Source organism: Aythya fuligula, chromosome 24 (genome assembly GCF_009819795.1).
Source record: "Aythya fuligula isolate bAytFul2 chromosome 24, bAytFul2.pri, whole genome shotgun sequence".
NCBI classification, from domain to species: domain Eukaryota; kingdom Metazoa; phylum Chordata; class Aves; order Anseriformes; family Anatidae; genus Aythya; species Aythya fuligula.
This window is the reverse complement of record NC_045582.1, coordinates 5143054-5164144: the sequence shown is the minus strand read 5'-3', so window position 1 is coordinate 5164144 and position 21091 is coordinate 5143054. Positions and strand designations below refer to the sequence as shown.

Sequence of the window (21091 nt, the reverse complement as noted above, 5' to 3'; positions counted from 1 at the left end):
GTTTACAAACCTTGTAAACCCGCACTTTTTGGCAGCTTAATTTCCTTCAAACTGTGCTAATGTTTTACTTCGCTGTTTACTTTAATGTTGAACTGTTTGCATTTAGTGTCATATAGTTTGGTCATCTTGTTTACACTGTGAGTCCTGGAATGATGTTCAGTTCTTGTTCAAAAGAAGTGTTTGATCAATGGATACACTCATGGTCTGCCATGCGAATCCAGAAAAGTTTAGTTTAGAAGTGTCCTTGGCTGCTGTACATGGACCTCTTCATAGTGCTATCGGGTGCCACTATAGCTACATTCTGGCCTAACCCTGCAACCTTACCCTGGGGTGCTGCTGCATACATGAGCCTTCATTTTCCACAGCTAGAGGACTGGTTCTGTCTGCTTATTTTGCCTGCCCATCTTGTTGCTCTTGGATTAAATTGTCAGGTCTTGCTCCTTCTCAGAGTAGCAACCTGACTGAGCCAGGCAGCTCTCCAGAAAGCCCCTTTCTGAACCTCAAGCATCTCCTGATTTGGTACTTTCTGTTTAGCAGAAATAAAACTTGCATTACAGACAAACAGCTTAGATGATTTTAACATACATGGGAATTTATTTTGAAAAGCATCATAAAATACAGTGTATGTTATACTAAACAATATACTGAGACCTATTAAGAGTTTGCATTTTGTGATAGCTTTACAGGAGTACTGTGCTACCCAAGGGCATGCACATCTTGCTGGAGTATCTCTTCTTCTCATGACTGAAGATTTATGAAGTCTCTCCAGTTTCCTTTTCCTCTAAGGACTCCCAGGCATGTCCTGAAAATGGTGATTTACCAAGAAGGAGCAGCCGTTTTCTTACCACCTCTTTGAGACCTCTATGGGTTGTGTCACAGAGCTGTTCTTCACTCTGTTCTTCTAGAAAACCTTTCACCCTGTTTGATAGGAGCATTTCTCCTTTCACAGGTCACTAGAGGCTCTGCTCAAGAGTCCTGAACCTGTGTCCCCTTTGCACTCTGACACCATCTTCTGCTCCTCTCAGGACAGCTAAACCTTTTGCTTTCATGTCTGTGTTTTTTGAATTAGCTGTTTGATCAGGTTTGTCTTTGTTGCCTTTCAGATCCATGCTTTAGTCTTTTGGACAAGATATTGTGTAGGTAGATGGATACTGTTCTTCCCAAAAGATTCTGTAGAAGCTCTGTTAGTACAGATGATGGACAAAGTGTTTTACCATAGCCACTTTCTTGTGTCTGAGTGAAATGAGTTGAGGGGGCAGTATCTTTGACTAGGAAGATGGAGCAGTGGCATTGGCAAATCTGAAGCTGATGGCCTTAGCACACATATTCTAGTAATAAAAAGATTCATTTTTATAGACCCATCTCAGATTATGTTGATGTGTTTTTTTAACAACTATTGGATCGGTCCTTTGTTGTCGTTTCCAGCTTTTAAGTTTTGAGGGTTCATCTGACTATTCCATGGATTCCTAACTTTGCACTATCTACCTGCATCTTCTTTGCAGGTAGATAGTACTCTTGACCCCTGTGTCGGTCACTGAGATAAGTCATCTTGGATTGAGCCATGGCCTTTGAAGGTTCTGTGTGAGGTCTTTCTGTCAGCTTCGGGCTTTTTGTTGGTGGCCAAAAGTCGTACCTTGCTCCATCTCAGTGTTCACGGTTCCTCAGGTAAGGTAGAGATGTGAAAGGTTTTCTCTTTACTCCGTAAACTGTCTGGTTTTGTGGCCCCTGTAGTAAGTGTCTTGACTCTTCACACGCTGTTTTATGCACTAGGCTGTTGGCACTGGTAGCCAAAATATTTTTGATGCTTATACAAATTTTGTTGCTCAGCGATGGTTCTGTATGGGGTACAGGTATCTAAGTAGAGAATTGTTCCTCCAACCATCAAAGCTGCCTTTCTCTGGTTTCACTTATTTGCAGAATACTTAGAATCACAGTATCGTTCTGGTTGGAAGGGGCCTCAGGACATCATCTAGATCAAAGCAGGGTCAGCACTGAATTCAGACCTTCATGTTCATCTCACCAGCCTCTATTACCTCAACAGTATATAGGAGCCAGGCCCTTGTGGCTCCAACATGAATGATAAATTTTGTGTTTTTTTTTTTTTTTTTTTTTCTTGAGTATTGCAAGCAAGGCAATTCTTCACAGTTCATTTGCCCAGCTCTTCTAGTTTTCTCATGGATAATCTGAGAGTTTAGATCATGTGAGAAGTCAAATCTGAGGACTTGGTGGGCTGCCACTTGGGTTACTCCTCTGAAGAAGTCCTTTCTTTTAGAAGTGGACACGTTGATGTGATCTTTTTGGACTTCAGCAAGGCTTTTGACACGGTTTCCCGTAGGATCCTACTGGACTAAATGTCCAGCATACAGCTAAACAAAAACATCATACAGTGGGTGAGCAATTGGCTGATGGGCAGGGCTCAAAGGGTTGTGGTAAATGGGACGTAGGGGTAAATGGGATGTAGGTTGCCCCTGGGATGGGGCAATGCTGGCTATACTGGGCTGGCAGACTGGGCGATGAGATGCTGGAGAGCAGCCCCGCAGAGAGGGATCTGGGGGTTGTGGTTGACAGCAAGTTGAATATGAGCCAGCAGTGTGCCCTGGCAGCCAGGAGGGCCAACCGTATCCTGGGATGCATCAAGCACAGCATCGCTAGTTGGTCGAGGGAGGTGATTGTCCTGCTCTACTCTGCGCTGGTGTGGCCTCACCTCGAGTACTGTGTGCAGTTCTGGTCACCACAGTACAAGAAGGACATTAAACTGTTGGAGAGTGTCCAGAGGAGGGTGATGAAGATGGTGAAGGGCTTAGAGGGGAAGACGTATGAGGAGTGGCTGAGGACATTGGCCCTGTTCAGCCTGGAGGAGGCTGAGGGGAGACCTCATCACAGCCTACAACTTCCTCATGAGGGGGAGTGGAGAGGCAGGTGACCTATTCTCTGTAAACACCAATGATAGGACCCACAGGAATGGTGTTAAGCTGAGGCAGGGGAAGTTTAGGCTGGACATCAGGAAGAGGGTCTTCACCGAGAGGGTGGTTGCACACTGGAACAGGCTCCCCAGGGACGTAGTCACTGCACCAAGCCTGTCTGAATTTAAAAAGTGATTGGACTGTGCACTTAGTCACATAGTCTAAACTTCTGGGCAGACCTGTGTGGTGCCAGGAGTTGGACTTGATGATCCTTATGGGTCCCTTCCAACTCAGGATATTCTATTGATTCTATTGATCTTTACTGCCAGTATCTACAAAAATGCTATAGGTCTTACCTGAGAAGGTCAGGGATCCTTCTCACATGCACTTCTCTACTTCTCTACTTCTCCTCTACTTCTCTACTTCTCCTCTACTTCTCTACTTCTCCTCTACTTCTCGTCAAAGATCAGATATAATTCATCCTTCTCAAAGTATTTCCTTTTTCCACCTGTCTTTAAATTGGTTGAGAGAGTACACATTCTCAGGTAAAACTTTTTGTTTAAGCTTGGTCTTGGCAGCTCTGGCTCCCAGGTTTGCTTTGGCTCTTTGTGTAACTTCAGGTTTCAGCCAGTTTTGATCTTCCTCTCCAGAACTTGTATGGAGTGCTTTACCAAGCTCCCAGCTATCCATCACTGTGCTGGTGCTGTCTGGTTCTCTAGGAGGGACCGTTTGTGGCCTTCTGCCCTTTGAGTGGATGCTGCTGAGAGCAGTTAGGTACTAAACATCTGTGCTCTGCTAATTGAACCTGATTCCCACTATAGTGTTTTTTTTTCCCATCTTTGTCTAATCCAACACCCTGCTGTAAGCATGATCAACTAAAATAGGGTTCTCAGGGCTGTGCCCAGTTGGGTCTTGAATATCTCTAAGGATGGGCACTCCGTAACCTCTGCAGGCAGTCCTTGACAGTACTGAATCACCCTCAAAGTAAAAAGCTTTCTCTTATGTTTACACGGAATTTCCTGTAGTTCAGTTTGTATCTGTGATATCTTGTCCCGTCAACAGGCACCACTCAGAAGAGTCTGCCTTCTCTACTCCTTCCTGCCTTGTCTTTCTGCACGTTGATAAGATTTACCCTCAGGATCCCAGTCCCAAGCCTTCTTTTCTCCAGGGTAACCAATCCTAGCTCTAACAGCCTGTCCTTTTATGACAGATGCTCAAGTCATCCTTGTGGCCCCTTGCTGAACTCTGTCCACTATGTCCCTATCACTCTTGTACTAGGAAGTGCTGAACTGGGCACTGTGCTCCAGGTATTGTCTTACCAGTGTTGAGTAGGGGAAAGAACCATCTCCCTTTGGTCTGGTAGCAAGGCCCTTCCTGACATAGCCCAGGATGCTCTTGGCCATCTTTGTTGCAAGGACCTGGTGCTGGTTCATCTTCAGCTTCCTTCAGAGCCCTCAGGGCCTTTGCTCAAAGCCACTTTCTAGCCCCTTGTCCACCAGCCTCTACTGATGCGTGGGGTTATCCTGCTCAGGAGCAGGACTTTGTGTTTCCCTCTGTTGAACTGCATGGCATTCGTGGCAGTCGGTATCTCTGTGCTGTTGAGGTCTCCCTGAATGAAAGCACCACCACCAGGTGCATCAGTCACAGCTCTCTGTTTTGCCCTCTGCAAACTTGCTGAGGGTGCACTCTGTCCCCAGATCCCCCTCACTAATAAAGAGGTTAAGCAGTATTGGATCCCACACAGGTGCCCGGGATTTACTACTAGTGACTGGCTTCCAGCTGGACTTGATGCCACTGATCACAACCCTTTGAGCCCAGCAGTTTAGCCATTTTCAGCCCATCATGCTGTCCCAGTTAGTCTGTGCTTCAGCAGTAAATGGCGCTTGGTTTGGGTGGACACCTGGAGATGTGGTCACACCTCTGTCAGTGTTAGCCATTCTGGAAATATTCAGAACTAAAACAAGAGAAGTGGTTCAGCTGTCACAGGATCACAGGATAGATGGGGTTGGAAGGGACCTCCGGGCGTTACATGGTGCAGCCTCCTGCTTAAGCAGGGCCAGCTACTTGGTCAGGCCAGAGTCATTTGGATGGAGATGATCTAAGGCCAGGTGAAAGTCAGGCTTAGTCTTACAGTCTGGGATTATACATGTGGATTCCTCCAGAGAAAGGGGTTTTGCAGGTAACGCGTGTTCGGGATGTGTGGCTCATGTGGCTCACACTTCAGTTGTGACAGAAACAAGAGAACAGAAGTAGTGATGGATGTGCTTTCCCTTTGTGGCCAAGTGTCAGCTGGGAGAGATGGCAGAGAAGAGTTAGGCCAGAAGGGATACTACAGACACCATCTTTCTGGTTATGTGGCACAACGGTACCTTTCTTAATGCCCGTGTAGCACACATTTCAAACATTGCTTTAGGTAGTAGGGCAGCCTTTCATTTCTTCTAGAATCCTGAACATTGCGTGTTAAAAACCCAACTTAGTAGCTCAGTGATCCTCAGTAAGTTCCATTAAATCAACTTGTTTCAGTGAATTTATTTTTCTGATCTAAAAATAATTCATAGCTGGTATTGACCTTGCTGAGATACTTCAAAACGATAGGAAGTTACAGATTTTTAGCTTTTCTTAGCAGAAAGCAGAAATTCTCCTTAGCTGTTTCTTTCCTGCCTGCATCACCGGTAATACTGCTGTTATTTTAGGATTTATTTTCTTCCAGGTTGTTTTTAAAGATATTTGTATTGCCCTCAATTGCAGTGGTCATGGCTTTAAATAGATGGCTTATGCACATCTGGAATTGATGGAAATTTTCCTTTAGGGATATAACGTGATGTAGGAGCTAAATTCCCCTCTTCTGCATCTTTTGTGGGAGGCCAGGGTACACACTCAAAGTGTTTGCCTGTTGTATTTTTTCCTATTTGTTTATTTGTTTATTTATTTTTATTTTTCCCTGGGATAAGTCCTGCTTTTACTTTCTAGTAGAGCATTTGCTCATTTATTACCAAGTGGTAGAGTTGGAAAAGGTCATAACAAGTCAACTTGATAGTACTATTCACTGACTGTTTTAAGAATGAACCCACTTTATTTCTGGCAGTGTATAAAAGATGCAAAGGGTTGCTGAAGATAGAATATACAAATATAAACAGAACTTGGAGCTTCTAGGCCAAATGAACTGCTGCAATACAATACTGTTGTCCCTCAGCACCTGTACCAAGGCAGACCCCTATTTAATATCAGTGATGTAGACAGTGGAACCGAGTGCATCCTCATTCAAGTTTGCTGTTGACGCCAAGCTGAGTGGTGCAGTTGATACAGCAGAAGGAAGGGATGCCATCCAGAGGGAGCTAGACGAGCTTGAGAAGTGAGTCCTTGTGAGCCTCGTGAGGTTCAACAAGTCCAAGTGCAAGGTGCTGCACCTGGGTCAGGGCAATCCCAGACATGAGCACAGACTGTGATCATGCTCTGCATGAGAGCAGCCCTGCAGAGATGGACTTGGGGGTTCTGGTGGATGAAAAGCTTGACAATGAGCCAGCCTTGTGAACTTACAGAACAGAAATCCAAATGCATCCTGGGCTGCATCAACAAAAAAAGTGGCCAGCAGGTGGAGGGAGGGGATTGTCTCCTCTCTGTGCTGCTCTTTGTGAGACCTGCAGGGAGGTTGGAACTAGATGATCTTTAAGGTCCCTTCTAACCCAAGACCTTCTATGATTCTGTGAACATGAAGATACTCTGAGTCCCAAGTTTACAACTTCCAAATGTTTATAGTGCTAACTCACGGTAACCTGACCTCGACGAAGGAGGGATTTCAGAGTGAAATCTTCAGTACAATTTCTGTAATCTTCAAAAACAAAAATAGGATTCTGTGATTCCTCAGGTTTGTTCCATGTTTTTCGTTTTTGTATCTTGGGGCAGTCAGTGATGGTCTTCTACTTCAGAGAAGATCATCAAGCCTATGCGTCAGCACAAAGGACTGGTGCAGTCACAGACTGTCTTCTGATGGCAGCTTAGATCTCTACCTTCTTTGCAGCCTTTTTTCCCACTTTCCCAGCATGGAGATAGAAACAACTGGGGAAAGGCAGGATTGATCTTTAGGGGGTTGTTGTGGTTTAACCCAGCCAGCAGCTAAGTACCACACAGCCGTTCATTCACCCTCCCTCTCTGGCATGGGGGATTAGGATAGAAAAGAAAATAATAATAATAATGATAATAGTACTACTACTACTAATGTGTACAAAACAAGTGATGCACAATGCAATTGCTCACCACCCGCTGACCAATGCCCAGCCTATCCCCGAGCAGCCGGCCCCCCGGTCCCAGCTAGCCACCCCTACATATTGTTTAGCATGACCCCAGAATGGTATGGAATACCCCTTTGGCCAGTTTGGGTCAGCTGTCCTGGGTCTGTCCCCTCTCAGCTCCTGCTGCACCCCCAGCCTGCCCGCTGGCAGGACAGAGCGAGAAGCTGAGATGTCCTTGGCTTGGTGTAAGCACTGCTCTGCAACAATTAAAACATCGGCGTGTTATCAGCACTCTTCTCATCCTACTGCAAGACATAGCACCCTACCAGCTACTCAGAGGAAAATTAACTCTATCCTAGCTGAAACCAGGACAGGGGTGTTCCTGGTTGATGCAGCCACAGCACAAAATTGGTACTGCAAGTTCTGAAAGCCTCGTGCAGTTATTCAGCTTTCCCTAACATGCTAACCCACCATGTACAGCTCCTCTCTAGTGCTTTGCTGCTGGAGCTGTAAGGAGGAAGGAAGGCAGAGGAAAAGAGGGTGCATCTTCAGTTCCTTCTGCTTCTGACTTTAATTTATACTGCCGCATCTCTGCCAAAGGGCAGATAGAAGCAGACTTAGTGTATGCCTGGCTTGTGCTTAGTCAAGCTAGAATCCTCTGTGAGGGATCATAGAGTCATTAAGGTTGTAAAAGCCCTCCAAGATCATCTGGTCCAACCATCGCCCTACCACCACTGTCACCTGATGTCGTTAAACATCAGGTCCAACCTTTCCTTGAACACCCCCAGGGACGGTGACTCCACCACTTCCCTGGGCAACCCGTTCCAATGCCTGACTGCTCTTTCTGAGAAGAAATGTCTCCTAATTCCCAAACTAAACCTCCCCTGGCACAACTTGAAGCCATTCCCTCTAGTCCTGTCACTAGTTGTCTGCGAGAAGTGGCTGACCCCCAGCTCCCCACACCTTCCTTTCAGGAGTAGTAGAGAGCAACAAGGTCTGCCCTGAGCCTCCTCTTTTCCAGACCAAACACCCCCAGTTTCCTCAGCCACTCCTCACAGGATTTGTGTTCCAGGCCCTTCACCAGCTTCGTAGCCCTGCTCTGGACGTGCTCCAGAGTCTCGAAGTCTTTCCTGTAGTGAGGGGCCCAAACCTGAACACAGTACTCGAGGTGCAGCCTCACCAGAGCAGAGTACAGGGGGATGATCACCTCCCTGGCCCTACTGGCTGCACTATTCCTGTTACAAGCCAGGATGCCATCGGCCTTCTTGGCCACCTGTGCACACTGCTGGCTCATGTTCAGGTGAGTATCAGTCAGCACCCCAGGATCCTTTTCTTCTGCTCAGCATGAAGCTGGGATGAAACTACTGTGAAGATTGCAATTAAAACAGAAATACCTAATAGAAATGGTTGTGTACATTTCCAGCATGACCATGCTATGCTTGTGCTGATCAGTTTTGTCTCTTGATACAGTGCTCTGTCTTGACTGCTTACCTGTAGAACTTCTGGAAAAGCAGGCTTATCTCTGGCCAGGATAAAGCATGGGCAACCGGACTCATGCACGTTTGTAGTTGTCTTTGTGGCTGCCTGGGGTAGCTTGCTTCATATACTAATGAAGATCTGTCTTGTTTGGTATGTAGATGGATCCTGAGTACCGAGTGAAAAAGTTCTTGGCTCTTTTGAGAGAAGAAGGAACGTAAGTACCTTATGTTAAAGCATTGATTAAAACTCTATTGTCTGTGCAGAAACAAGGCTGCTGCTTCCTGTTAAGGGTAAACTGCACAAGAGTATATCTGATATCAGTGTTGGCCCCTCCTGTATTTACAGAACTATATATAAGTTCTTACTGCTGTATGCCAGTTTTTTTGGGAGAGGGAGGTTCTGAAGACTTTTTGAGAATGTGAGAATGTGCATGCCTGAATTCTTCACTTTTCTTAATTTACGTGTGACTTCTAAAGTTTAAATGAGAGACTGGACAACAATTTAAGTTAAATCAAAAGAGATTCTGCTAGAATTGAAATCCATCTGTTTATCTCAAATCTGGAACTTTGTCTTCTAATGCATGTAGGGCAGTATCTGTGCTGGGGAAACTTACAACAGTATCTGTCCTGGCTACATGTGAGTGAGTGGTGCTTTTATACATGTGCATGCTTTCTTGATGGATTTGTTTTCTTTTGCTAGAGTTCCCTAAACTGAAGATGGACCAAGTGCAAGATCAACAGCTGGAAAAGTGACCAACCTGGAGAATATACACTGGGATCTTTACTCTTCTGTGTTCAACACACTGGACAAAGTGAAATGCTCCCCTGTTTACAAGAACCCAATGTGGAATTTGCATGTTTAGTGCAATACAGTATCTTTATTCTTTGTCTTTAATATACAGATGTCATGTGGAAGTGTCTTCTAGAACACTGCTTCTGTCTCTGTGCAGGCAAGGCTGCATTCTCATTTGATTTTAGCATGAGGGAAATGTTCTGTAAGTTTTGAAGTTAATGCTCACTTGTGTCCATCATCCACTTACTAAGATAGGGAAAGAAAATGTGACTTCTAGTAAAACCCAGTAGTCTGTGTTGAAGGCTTATTAAAGTACTACTCTGTTGTTCTGATTTGATGAACACTCTCTTCAGCATTTTTCTTTGTCGTTGTATGCCTCACTGAACACTGAGGCTGCTAACCCAAAGTCAATGACCACAATAATTGAGCTCTAGAATTTCCTACATGCTAATATCCATTTTTACCCATTTTCAGGCCCAGGTATTTTGTGGCCTGATGAGAGAGAGACTGGCTACTGATATTAAGGACTGGAAGATGGCAGGAAAGTATGTTGATCAGAGTAGAGGAAACTTTCAAATCCAGTATTTTAAGGCATTAAAGCTAGTTAAATCAAAAACAGTTTTAGAGATGCCGATTATAACCTGAAAGCTCATTTGTGCAGTGTAGATGGCAGTTTGGGCATTTGCAGGTCTCCTTATTATCCCACTTTTCTGCCATGTTACCAAAGGATGAAATTCCTCCTTAGAAATGAAGAGGAAGCCAAGCTCTGTGGATGCACGAGATGTGTATTGCCATGTTTTTTGCACTGAAACAAAGGAATGTATCAAACTTTGCTATGTGGTCTTTCCCCAATAGTCATCTTGCATCAATGAGGTGCTGCTGCTGATGACTGCGTGAGGATACTCCCCTCTGGTTCTTTGGCTCCACACGTTTAATAAGGTTCATGGAACATACCTCAATTTGGTGGGGCATGAAATCAAAGCCATTTATGAGATCTTAGTCAGTGTAGTTTCCTTAACTTGACTAGACATGCTGCTCAGCACTAGCAGCTTGTACCCAAAGAGGTGTTCCCAGGGAAGGAGGGTGCTTTACATTCTTTAAGGCCCAAAGGTGAAGGTACTCAAGTCCTTATTGCATACTTAAAGCAATCGAAGTATTTTAGTCACTCCACTCTAGTTTCTTTTCCTTTGGCAGTGCTGTTGTATTGTGATGACATTGTGAGTCCCAGTGATTATTATTCCTCTCATTTTGTGTACGATCTTGTGACTTTTTGTTCCTTTCTTTCTTCTGCTAGTTCTAGCAGAACACATTAACTTATATTTCAGAGTAAATGATGTAAACCTTATTGCGTCTATGTCCAGAATTGATGAATAAATATCTTGTTCAACTGCACATTACTGGATTCAATAAAAAAGCACAACTATTTGTGATGGTCTGGGGGACATCTGTGTCTTTGGCGTTAGTCAAACAGAGGTGTATATGTAGAGCGCTGATGAAGATAAGAAAATGATTCCAGGGCTGCTGCTGCCAGAGGGATGCTAAAGAGTTTGTGCCTGAGTATCGATGGACTGAATAGATCCCAAAGTCTGGATAGCTTGACCACAGGTAGTCCTAAAGGAGTTGGCCAAGAAGACCATTTTAAACCAATCAGTCCGTTTTAGTTTTCTGAACCTTGCACTGCTGAGGAAATCCCAAAGATGCATGTATGTGTACATGTGTGATTTATCACTTGAAGAAGGCCACGTTGGAAAACCAGGAAGAACTGATGGGCACAACCTGTTGTGTGGGTCTCCATCTAAGGAGTTTCCTGCAGGTGGCGAAAGAGAATGAGTCCTATCACATTTTGTTTTAGATGCTGTGCCTGGGCAAGAGTGGCTTTACTGTGAGAACTACATTGCTTTGAACAGTACTGGCCAAATTCTTCATTGCCTACCTTATCCTGATGTTGTGGCATTTTTTTTTTCCCCATGAACCTTGCAGAAATGTGACTGTCTTACAAACTGAGCTGCTAGGCAAAGGCAAAAATGTTTGGAAGTGTTGGGGTGTCTTTTTGAGAGGGAGAATGGTGTGGGGAAAGGGATGGGATGATGGACAAAGCTTCCACTCATAAAGCTGTTAAGCGCAAAAAGCCTGACAAGGGCAGACTTCCCAGTTGTGTGGATTGTAACCGTGCCTTGCTGATGCTTGTGTAATTCCGAAGGTATCACTGCTGCTGTGCTGGAGGAGGTGGCCCTCACAGAATTGTGCTGTGTCCAGTGTGGTGCAGTGAAACAGGGCTAGGAATTGGTAATCCACAAGCAGCACTATGCAAGAAGCAAATAGCACACTGCAAGAAGGTGAATGTGTTTGCTTTGTTTATAAATTGGGGATCAGTATAGAAATACAGATTTATTATCATCTTTTTTTAAGCCTTAAAATAGGGAATTTAGGCCGCTGCTTTTGAAAATTGCATGCACTTAAAAGTACTAATAAGGTGTGGGAGATGTTGTAGAAACACCCACACAATTATTCATGCACAGGAAAAGATGTTTTAAGTAAGTGACAAACTGTGGGTATCAGTCTGTCCTAAAGGTGATTCAGTGACAGCCTGCAACTGCTTTAGTGGGGGGAAAATTTGAAGGTTAAAGGCTATTTTAATCTAGTAACCTAGTGGTGTATGCGCATTATGGGATTATGGGAAGTCCCTCTATAAATAAAGACCTTAGTAGTCAGCTCTAAAATCTCGTCACTGGCTGTATTTTGCCATCATTGTCTTGCATTCATGTGACTGTCCCTGTGTGTAACAGGGTGAGCAGCCACCACTCCTGTGGATGTCATTAGGCAGAATCTAAAGCACCTTAAAAGGCAAACCATACGAGCTGGCAAGTGCATTTTATTTTTAACCTTCTCTTTAATGATGTACCACAAAAAAATGCAAGTTGAAATATATTTTTCTCCAAATATATATATTTATATAATATATAATCTTAGTTAACTCAAGTATATACATTGTATAATAAATAATGCTTATAAAAAGAGAATTTTTCTGAATATAAAATAAAAAAAAATCAACCTCTACAACTTTATACAAAACTTTGGATACAGCAGATTGATGGAAAAAGATCTTCCATTCAGTGCTAGAATACCTGGCTACAGTAAAATAATTACAAGGCAATAAATGTTCTATTTAATATTAAATACCTTTTCTCGATTAAAAACAAAAACAACAACAACAAAAAACCAACACAAAAGGAGTTTTGTTTAAAGTCAGGTACTTGGAGTCTTTCCAGACGTAGAATTTAATATATACGTTAAATAGAATGCATGTCAGAAGATGGCTGATTTCTGGAACGTGGAGGTTTCTTAGAGCTCTGCTGTGATCTTTAATTTTAGAAAACTAATGCTTATCAGGGCGTTCAAACCCAGTAGCTCTTCATCATGCTCTACAGAGGAGGGACTAAGAATTTTGGTCCGATCACAGGTGTGAGTGTCAGGGCCATGTACTGTGCTCTCTATATGAGGGGTCTTCCATCATTTTATTGCTCTTTGCAGGACAATCTACTACTCCTTCCTGTGGACAAAGAAATGAGTGGAGTAGAAGACACAGCTATAGAGTTTTAGACATTTTTTGCAACTTCTGTGTTAAACCACTGACACATGAGAATTGGCATGGGAACATGGTTATGTGGGTCCCCTTATATTGGAAGAGCCTGCCAGGAAAAAGAGAATTTTTGTTTTGTTTTGTTTTTTAATTTCAATGTCAATACACTATGAAAACATGAGCCCAAAGCAAGGGACAATGGGGTCAAGGAGCACTGGTGAGTGGGAAGAGGGACAAATGCTGGTTCTTCTGCACTGGGATGGGTTATGGGATGTGTGCGGCCACACGTGGGGCCCAAATCCCTGCTAATGGCATGGAGCCTCTGTGCTTGACGTGGTCCCATCATGAATGAGTTGCTGATAACTTAAATCCCAAGGGAAGGAGAGGCTGTGCCTGGGATTGTGACTATTCTATGCAGATGGATAAAAGTCTCCCTTCCCCATCTGCCCTTGCCTCTCATGCTGGATGAAGTGGTTTGAACAAGTCTGTCAGATGGGAGAAGGCAAGAAGGCTTGGGCAGGCATTTCTTCTTGCTATAGCTTCTGTCTCCTCATCCATTGTTCATGCTGAAAGCTGGTGTAGCAGCTAGCCTGGCAGACACCCTGTTATCAGAGAGGTGCTCTGAGCTCACTCTGGAACATAAAAAGTCATACTAGGGAATGCCTGGTAAATGGGTGCATCAGCGGTGTGCACCTGCCCAGATCACATCTTTGGCTGCCCTGGAAACATGGCAGCAAAACCTTAAAAATCTTCTCAGCAGCTGCACGGCAAAGAGCACGCTGGAGCAGTGGTGTGACCCTGCGTGAGAGATTGCAGCTTTACCACACGGGCCCTGCTCTTCCCTGGGACTTGGGCCAAATGCTGGAGGAGCATCTCTGGATTCTGGTTTCCTGCTGTGCTCCTCAGGGGAATTTGGGGAGGTGGCTTTGGAGCATGGGGAGCAGAGCGAGTGAAGGGGAGACTGGCTGTAAGGCTGTGTGTGTACTCAGGTTTGTTTCTCCAGCATAACCTAGAGCTGGAAAGAAGGGGCCTGGCTGCTGGGGGTTGGCTCCTTCCCTGCTCCTCGCCACAGCTGCTGAGGCCAGGCCAGCCCATGCCAGCAGGTGGGGGAACATGGAGTTGTTCTCCTTTCACTGTGTTAAATTCATTTCCACTTGAAACCCTGCATGAACATCTAGGTGGGCCAGACCTGCAGAGGAGGTCAGAGCTGAAAGCTGTGCGTGTTGCGTTACAGCACACCGATGGCCGTGGCTGTGCGGGCCTGTTGTGTCTCTGCTCTGCCCCTGCTTCTCCCCAGACAGCCTCTCATGCCAAGCAGCATGAGAAAAGTCAGCAGATAAGTGATCTCATGTGTCTGCGGTGTCGGGTCTAGCCTCGAAGTGTCTTGTGTGGGTGAGGCTGGGTGATGCTGTGAGTCCTCTCGGCAGCGCTGCGGCTGGTGGTAGGAGGGTGTCTGCTCCGACCAAATTGGCCAAGAGCACTAGGATTTTTTTGTGCCATCCTCTGAAGTGTGAGGCCACCATGTAGAGGCTGATCCCAGGGCTGGTGACCCCCTGGCCCTGCTCTGTAGCAACCTCCCAACAGTTGGAAACCTGCCTGTGTTTACTTGCAGGTGTGGACGTCATAGACACGTATGCACTCCTGGCAACTCACGTAGCAGCACCAGTGGAAGATGCAGTGACACTTCTCCTTCCGTTTCTCAGTTCTGGTGTTATGGCCACGACCACAGCACAGCAAATCACAGCCGTCGATCCCATGCGAGGTGACGTTGCATGTTCTGTCCCTTGTCCCAAAGGATCCTGTCTCTGGGTTGGGCTCGCAAAAATTGGGGGAGTTCTCATAGTAGACCAGATCCCGCTCTGTCGGTGGCTTGAAAAGAGCATACTTGGCCCTAAGAGTTTCTACCCATCCCCGAGATTCCCGGTGCTTTTCAACCACCATCTCAGAAGCACTGTCATATTTATCCTTCAGGTAGTCACCAATGGCCCGAAAGTCAGGCTGGGCCCACCAGCAGGTCTTGACTTCGCAGCTTCCCGAGAGACCATGGCACTTGCACTTCAGGTGCATGTGGTCCAGAATGGTCTGTCCAGGGGAGAGAAAACAGGCAGTCAGCAGTGGATTACAGTGCCGCGAGCTGGTTTTGAATCACCCGCCTCTGCTACCTGGATTCAAACATCTGAGCTTGGTCTGGAAGGTGTAGGGTAGCAGTTAATGCATGGGAGCTCTGGCACGTGGCAGAAATATCTCTAGCTAGATATGTAGCACTGGAAAAAACACTGCTAAGGTGGGCAGCTTCTCTAATCCTCAATCTAATGCCAAAGTCTGATCCTTTCAAGAGAAGTGTTGGGATCCTCCCTGTCCTATATGTTGGACAATGAGAACCCAGAGCAGTTGAGGGCTGGAGGATGTCTCTGACACCCAGATGTGGACTGACCCCCTTGTCATGGCTTTGCTAACAACCCTTCATTTTTTGCCCTGAGTGTACTGGTTTGCACTAGAAAAGGAATGAAATTGTGAATCTAGGGTAATTATACACTCTCTTCCCCAGAAATCTCATCCATGTGGTGCAACATGATCACTGATTTTTATTGAAATTGTTAGACCTGTTTTTTTTTTTCTTTTTTAATTTATTTTTTATTTTTTAAACAGGAAACTCAAATCATTTAACACAAGTTAGAGATTTGAGCTCTTGCCCTTCCACTTCTGTCTACTGTATTATGGAACAGTGATCTCGAGAGTTTGCTCTAAGCAAGGTCTCAAGCTAATGTGGTTAAAACACACTCAGTTTGCAAATGGCCTCGAGCAGACAGCGGCACAGGTGCCTGCTTACAGCCCGAGTCCCCAGGCTGGGGCTGGTTGTGCTGGGCATGAGGTGTGCTTTAGCTCTCCTTAACCTCCACCTTCAGGTTAAGAAACCTGCACCTACAGAGAGTGGAAATGCTGTGCCCTGGAAACACCCCTAGAAAGCTCCTGCTTGGGCACTGTTGCGGTCCAGTTCTGGAGCCAGACTGGGCCATCCTTGCAGGCATGGATGGCCTCCACTGGGCCCGCCGAGCACTCACCGTCCTGCCGGCCTCGTTATTGTGTCTGTTCATGGCCGAGCGGGCGTCTGGCCGGTTCTCTCGAGCATCTGCGAATTCCCGGGACACCAGTACACCAAAGTCGGCATCCTCGCTGCATCCCCCCCATTTCCAGCCGTCTCCTGGAGGCCCTTTGTGGTGGGAATCACAGCCGCAGATCGTGGACGTGCCCTCGGCACAGGAGCGGGTCACAGCGAAGGCCACACCGGCTGATGCGATAGCATGGACAAAGGCAGACTCTCGCGTGGCTGGGAATAAAGAGAGCCCATGGGATTATCTGTCATGGTAGCACTTTTTTTTTTTTTTCCTTCCCAACATTCTCCAGTGTCTTCCAAATCTCATTAAGTCACTAAACACTATTTTACTCATTTTGCAATGAATATTTTTGAATACAGTGCTGCTGGCTGGCATTGCTTTTTGAAACACGTAGGCAGGAGCAGCAGTTAGGAGAGAAGCGTGGCTCCAGCTCTGTGTATCACAAGTGAGGTATGTGATCCAGCACAGGGGACCCTGCTTAAACAAAATGACCGTGAGAGCTTAAAGGGCCTCATGAAAGAGTTACTGGAGTAATTAATAAATACCCTGGTCTAGTGGGAGGTCTCCCTGCCACTAATAAACTGCCTAATACCAGTTCCCAGTGGGTGGGAACTTGAGCTTTAGGGTCCCTTCCAACCCAAACCATTCTGTTATTCCATTCTGGGATTGTTTCTGGTCTGGAAACCCAAAGAGGACTAAGGGACTCAGTGCCTGGAATTCGCCCAAGGAGAGATGAAGTAACTTCTCTACATGCTGAAATGGAGAAAAGGCAGATACAGATGATACAGAATAGATGAACAAAGCCTAAGCACTAGTGATTATAGTTAAATTAATCTAGACTAAACGAAGTGACCGTACAGCAGTGGATGCTATTAGCCACCAAAAAACCTTCCTGTCACCACTGAATTCCATGCATGATGGCACCAAAGCTGTCCCAGAGATGCTGCACACCAGCCCAAGCAGCTGTGAGCAAAGACAGACTGTGGGGCTGCAGACTGGGGCCCTCCTCACACACTGTGGCTTGGATACACTGTCCCCATTTTAACTTATATTTCAGAATTAAGCTTGGACTTTCTCACCCAGAAAATGAGTTCCTGGATGAGGTCCCTTCTGACCTTTTGCAGGCAGCAAGAGACTGTCGAGGTGTCCAGCCTGCCATGAGAGTAACAGCAGAGGTTTTTTCACCTCCTGGTGGGGGACAGACAACAGGACGGGGCAGGCTGAGAGCTCAAGATGAGATGCTGGGCCTGGCTGAGTCACTTCTGCTTCAGCTTCACGTGTCAGAGTATCTTTCCAGGCTGAAATGCCTTTGTAGAGTGGTTAACTGTTCACCTACACACATTTAACCCACCTGGCTCTGTAGTAGACTAAAACCAGCTGAGGGTGTGAAGAAAACCTTGCAGTTGCTCATTAATTAGTAAACAATCCTGGAGGAAATCAAAGCAGATGAAGCTCAAGTGTGACAAAGGAGGCGAAATTCTGAGTCTGTAACTATTGGCATTCTCCATGTACGCAGTCACAGTGAATAAATTTTGACAGGGACAAAGCTAGAGAACTCCTGAAAGCACTGAATGCTGAATAAAAGGTTAAATAAAATGTCCAGGATGCCCGAGTGAGCTGGGAGCTAGGAAGGGCAGCATGTGTAGATTCTCTGTGCTAAGAGAGAGGAAATGTTTCAGAAGAACAAAGATATACCCGGAATCCACATGAAGATGAAGGTGCAGGGGGTTTAATGAACTGTAGCATCTCTGTCCATCACCTCTTCCAACCGTTGCCACGGCAGGGGGACTTTCAAGACCTCCCCTTCTCCGGTTGTTCTGTGGGGTCTTAATCCAGAAAGGACGTGGACTTTGGATGACAGCAGCCAAAATGCACATGGGTATGGGAAAGACACCAAAACCCATAAAAATGTTTACATTGACTTGATGCTTCAGCTTGTTGGCTCAGAACTGCACAGTGAGATTGAGCACACCCTCAGCAAGTTTGCCAATGACACCAGTCTGTGTGGTGCGGCTGACACACTGGAGGGAAGGGATGGATGCCATCCAGAGGGACCTGGACAGGCCTGAGAGATGGGGCTGTGTGAACCCGTGGCCCTGCACTTTGGTTGGGGCAATCCCAAGCACAACCACAGGCTGGGTGGAGAATGGATTGAGAGCAGCCCTGAGGACAAGGAGCTGGGGTGTGTTGGTGGACGAGAAGCTCGATGTGAGCTGGCAATGTGTGCTTGCAGCCCAGAAAGCCACCCGTACCCTGGCTGCACCAAAAGCAGCGTGGGCAGCAGGGCGAGGGAGGGGATTGTGCCCCTCTGCTCTGCTCTCGTGAGATCCCACCTGGAGTCCTGTGTTCAGCTCTGGGCCCCCAGCACCAAAACTGCCTGCTCTGTGCCTGAAGCCTGCAAGCTCACATCAGGTGCCTGAAGCCAAGAAGCTGCTGCCATTCTTTGTGCTCTGAAACCTCTCCAGCAGTCCTGCATGCTGCACTGCACTGTCTGAGCATCACAGCCATTCCTTCCTCACCCAGTGATGGGTTCCAGAAACATGAGGACAATCTGATTACGATGAGTTGTTCTGGGCAGAAATGAGCAAAGCCCAATATTGAAGTGCACCCCTTAGATGGCAGTGTGGGTGGCTCTCCCGAATAGCACACCCAAAGCAGTAGCTGGCATGAAGCAATCAAGACAGATTTTCCTAGCTTCCTGCTACCAGACAAAACTTACGAGATGTTAGAAGCACCAAAGAAAAAATACTATAAATGAATATAGCCCTGTTGAGGTTCTCTTTGTCTGTTCTTGGTCCAAACTGCAGAGCATTTTCTGGAAAAGAGATCTCACAGCTATTCAGTCAAGACCTGGTCATGGAGAACTTCAGGACTGACTTCCCTGCATCCCTCATGCAACTGTGCTGCTGAGGCAGAGGTGAGTGCGTTGTCTGAAGAATGAATGAAGAGAACAGGGAGAGGCCACCAAAAACACTGAAGACCTAGATCTAGCTTTAGACAATGGAAAAGGGGATGCCCTTGTCTGCTCTTAAGTGTACAAATAAATGGTGGCATTTTCCTACCATGTGTTCTTTGAATTTAATGCCACCTCATGCTGGTGCTCTGACTGATAGCCCTTTTAAAGCAGGCAAAGGTCTAACTTCTTTGAATTTTCAACCTGAATCAGTTTTTTTTTTAAGCCCAGTCAATTTAGATCCTTTGTTCCTGAGCTCACATTGGTTTTTACTTCAAGTAGCCTTTTATGGTTCTTGCATTTATTTCATGGTATTTTTTTTCAGAGCAAACCTGACATTTTACTATGTTTCAACATTTGTTTATTTTTTCCATAACATGTTGCCTGCTCACTCATCAGACTGTCTACCCATCTCTGCATTTATTCCTGTGTTTGATTCCTCTCTCCGGCATAGTGAGGAGAAGCAAATGGTTGTGCCCAGCTGAGGACTGTGACATGAAACTTTGCTCCCTGGACTTGAGAGTCTGGGGTCTTGCTTTAGTGACCTGGATGCTCAGCTACGGGGCTCTGCTAGAGATGTTTTTGCATTTTGGAAGTAATATCTCATTCTCAATTTTTTTCCTTAGGGACATTTTTTGGTCACACTGGTTCAAAGCATCTATGGTTGAACCTTACTTCCTAGTGGGTCAAAGTCTGCATAGGTACAGCACCCTGGTGAATGACACTGGTGTGCTTTAACCACCCATGGCATCTCATAAAGATGAGAGCTTCTCCCTCTGGGATAAGGTTGTCTCAAAACATCTCCAATGGATATAGTGGAAGTGCCTTTCTCTTCCTGAGAAAGCTGGAATGGCCCAAGGCAAAATTCGGCAGCCCTTGATGGCCATTTTCTCTGCTTGCACTCTCTGCACAAGGCCTTTGTCTTCTTCCTCTGTGAATTTATGCAGCTAATTTAGCACTTTTTCATAAATTCTTTTTATCTCCTTCAAAGTGTCTTTCCTTCTGCTCATTTACATTTCATCTTGTCCTCAAATATAGCTTCTAGCCCTATCTTCTGCATTGTGTGGGGTAGGAAAGGGAAGCAATAGGGATGTTTGGATGCTATCTAAGCAGCTCAGAGACCGAGTGGCCCAATGTACAGGAGAGTGGAGTTGTGATCAAGGTGGATAGTCAGTGACTGGGATATTCCAAGTACTGCTTCTGGTGCATGGTGCCTCGGGTACACTGCAGGAGACATTTCCAGGTAACTCATGGGTGTAACTTGCCTAAGTTATCAGGGCAGTATTCAATGGATGTGGGATGAAAACAGAATTTTTCCCTGACTCAAGACTCTGGACACCGTCCCGTCTTCCCAGAGCAGGGGTCATGCTCTTGCCTCCTGCCCTGGGGAGGTATTGGTTGTGCCAGTTTTTGCTCCTTGGCCTGTAGTTTTCACTGCTGAGGTGCAATCTAGCTCCTGGAGCATCCAAAAATCAAACCTCTCAAGCAAATCTAATTTCACCTCTTGTAGGCACTAGAAAGAGGCAACTCATGGGTATGTGCCAGACAAAGAAACATGTCTCTGATCTGACGTTGGGAACTCTTATCAATGATGCCAAACATAGTCCTAAATCAGGGCTGCTCAATCCTGTCTTTGCTGGTGGGATTGTGCCATAGTTTTCACTTTTTTTTACTGAAATTCTTCTCTCCTTGACATTCCTGCCTCCAATATGCCAGTACAGGTCCAGCCTCTGTCTGTCAAGGCAAAGCCTGTTTTCCTTAGTTATTTTTTATTGCTGCTCATAGGGGGACCACTGGGGGCTGTGGGCCACAGGTTGAAAATCACTGATCTAACTCAAATTTTTCAGCCTGACAAAGGCTATTTGGGTGGCCTGTGATCTAAAGCAGATCAGATTAGATGAGCTCGTGAGCCCTTCTGGCCTCAAACCAGGACAGCTTGAGGACAGAGGGGGAGGACACCAACCACTCTGCTTGCTGACGTGGCTTTGCTTTGCACCCTGAGGGTAGGGGAAAGCAACGGGCACAGGCTGAAGAGCCAC

At 45.9% G+C, this 21091-nt stretch overlaps 2 protein-coding genes across 2 annotated transcripts in view; one reads left to right on the top strand and one right to left on the bottom strand.

The window, feature by feature from the left end:
* The window catches only part of NSF (N-ethylmaleimide sensitive factor, vesicle fusing ATPase), an 81653-nt gene extending 70815 nt beyond the window's left edge, over positions 1-10838 (top strand). Inside the window, exons 20-21 of the mRNA XM_032202592.1 lie at positions 8770-8825; positions 9311-10838. Coding sequence (XP_032058483.1) covers positions 8770-8825; positions 9311-9320 — 66 coding nt within the window. The 3' untranslated portion in view covers positions 9321-10838. The remainder of the gene's footprint in view (positions 1-8769; positions 8826-9310) is intronic.
* Positions 10839-14585: 3747 nt separating this feature from the next.
* The window catches only part of WNT3 (Wnt family member 3), a 48741-nt gene continuing 42235 nt past the window's right edge, over positions 14586-21091 (bottom strand). Inside the window, exons 3-4 of the mRNA XM_032202838.1 lie at positions 16046-16311; positions 14586-15065 (exon numbers count right to left, since the gene is read on the bottom strand). Of these exons, the coding sequence (XP_032058729.1) occupies positions 14586-15065; positions 16046-16311 (746 nt within the window). The remainder of the gene's footprint in view (positions 15066-16045; positions 16312-21091) is intronic.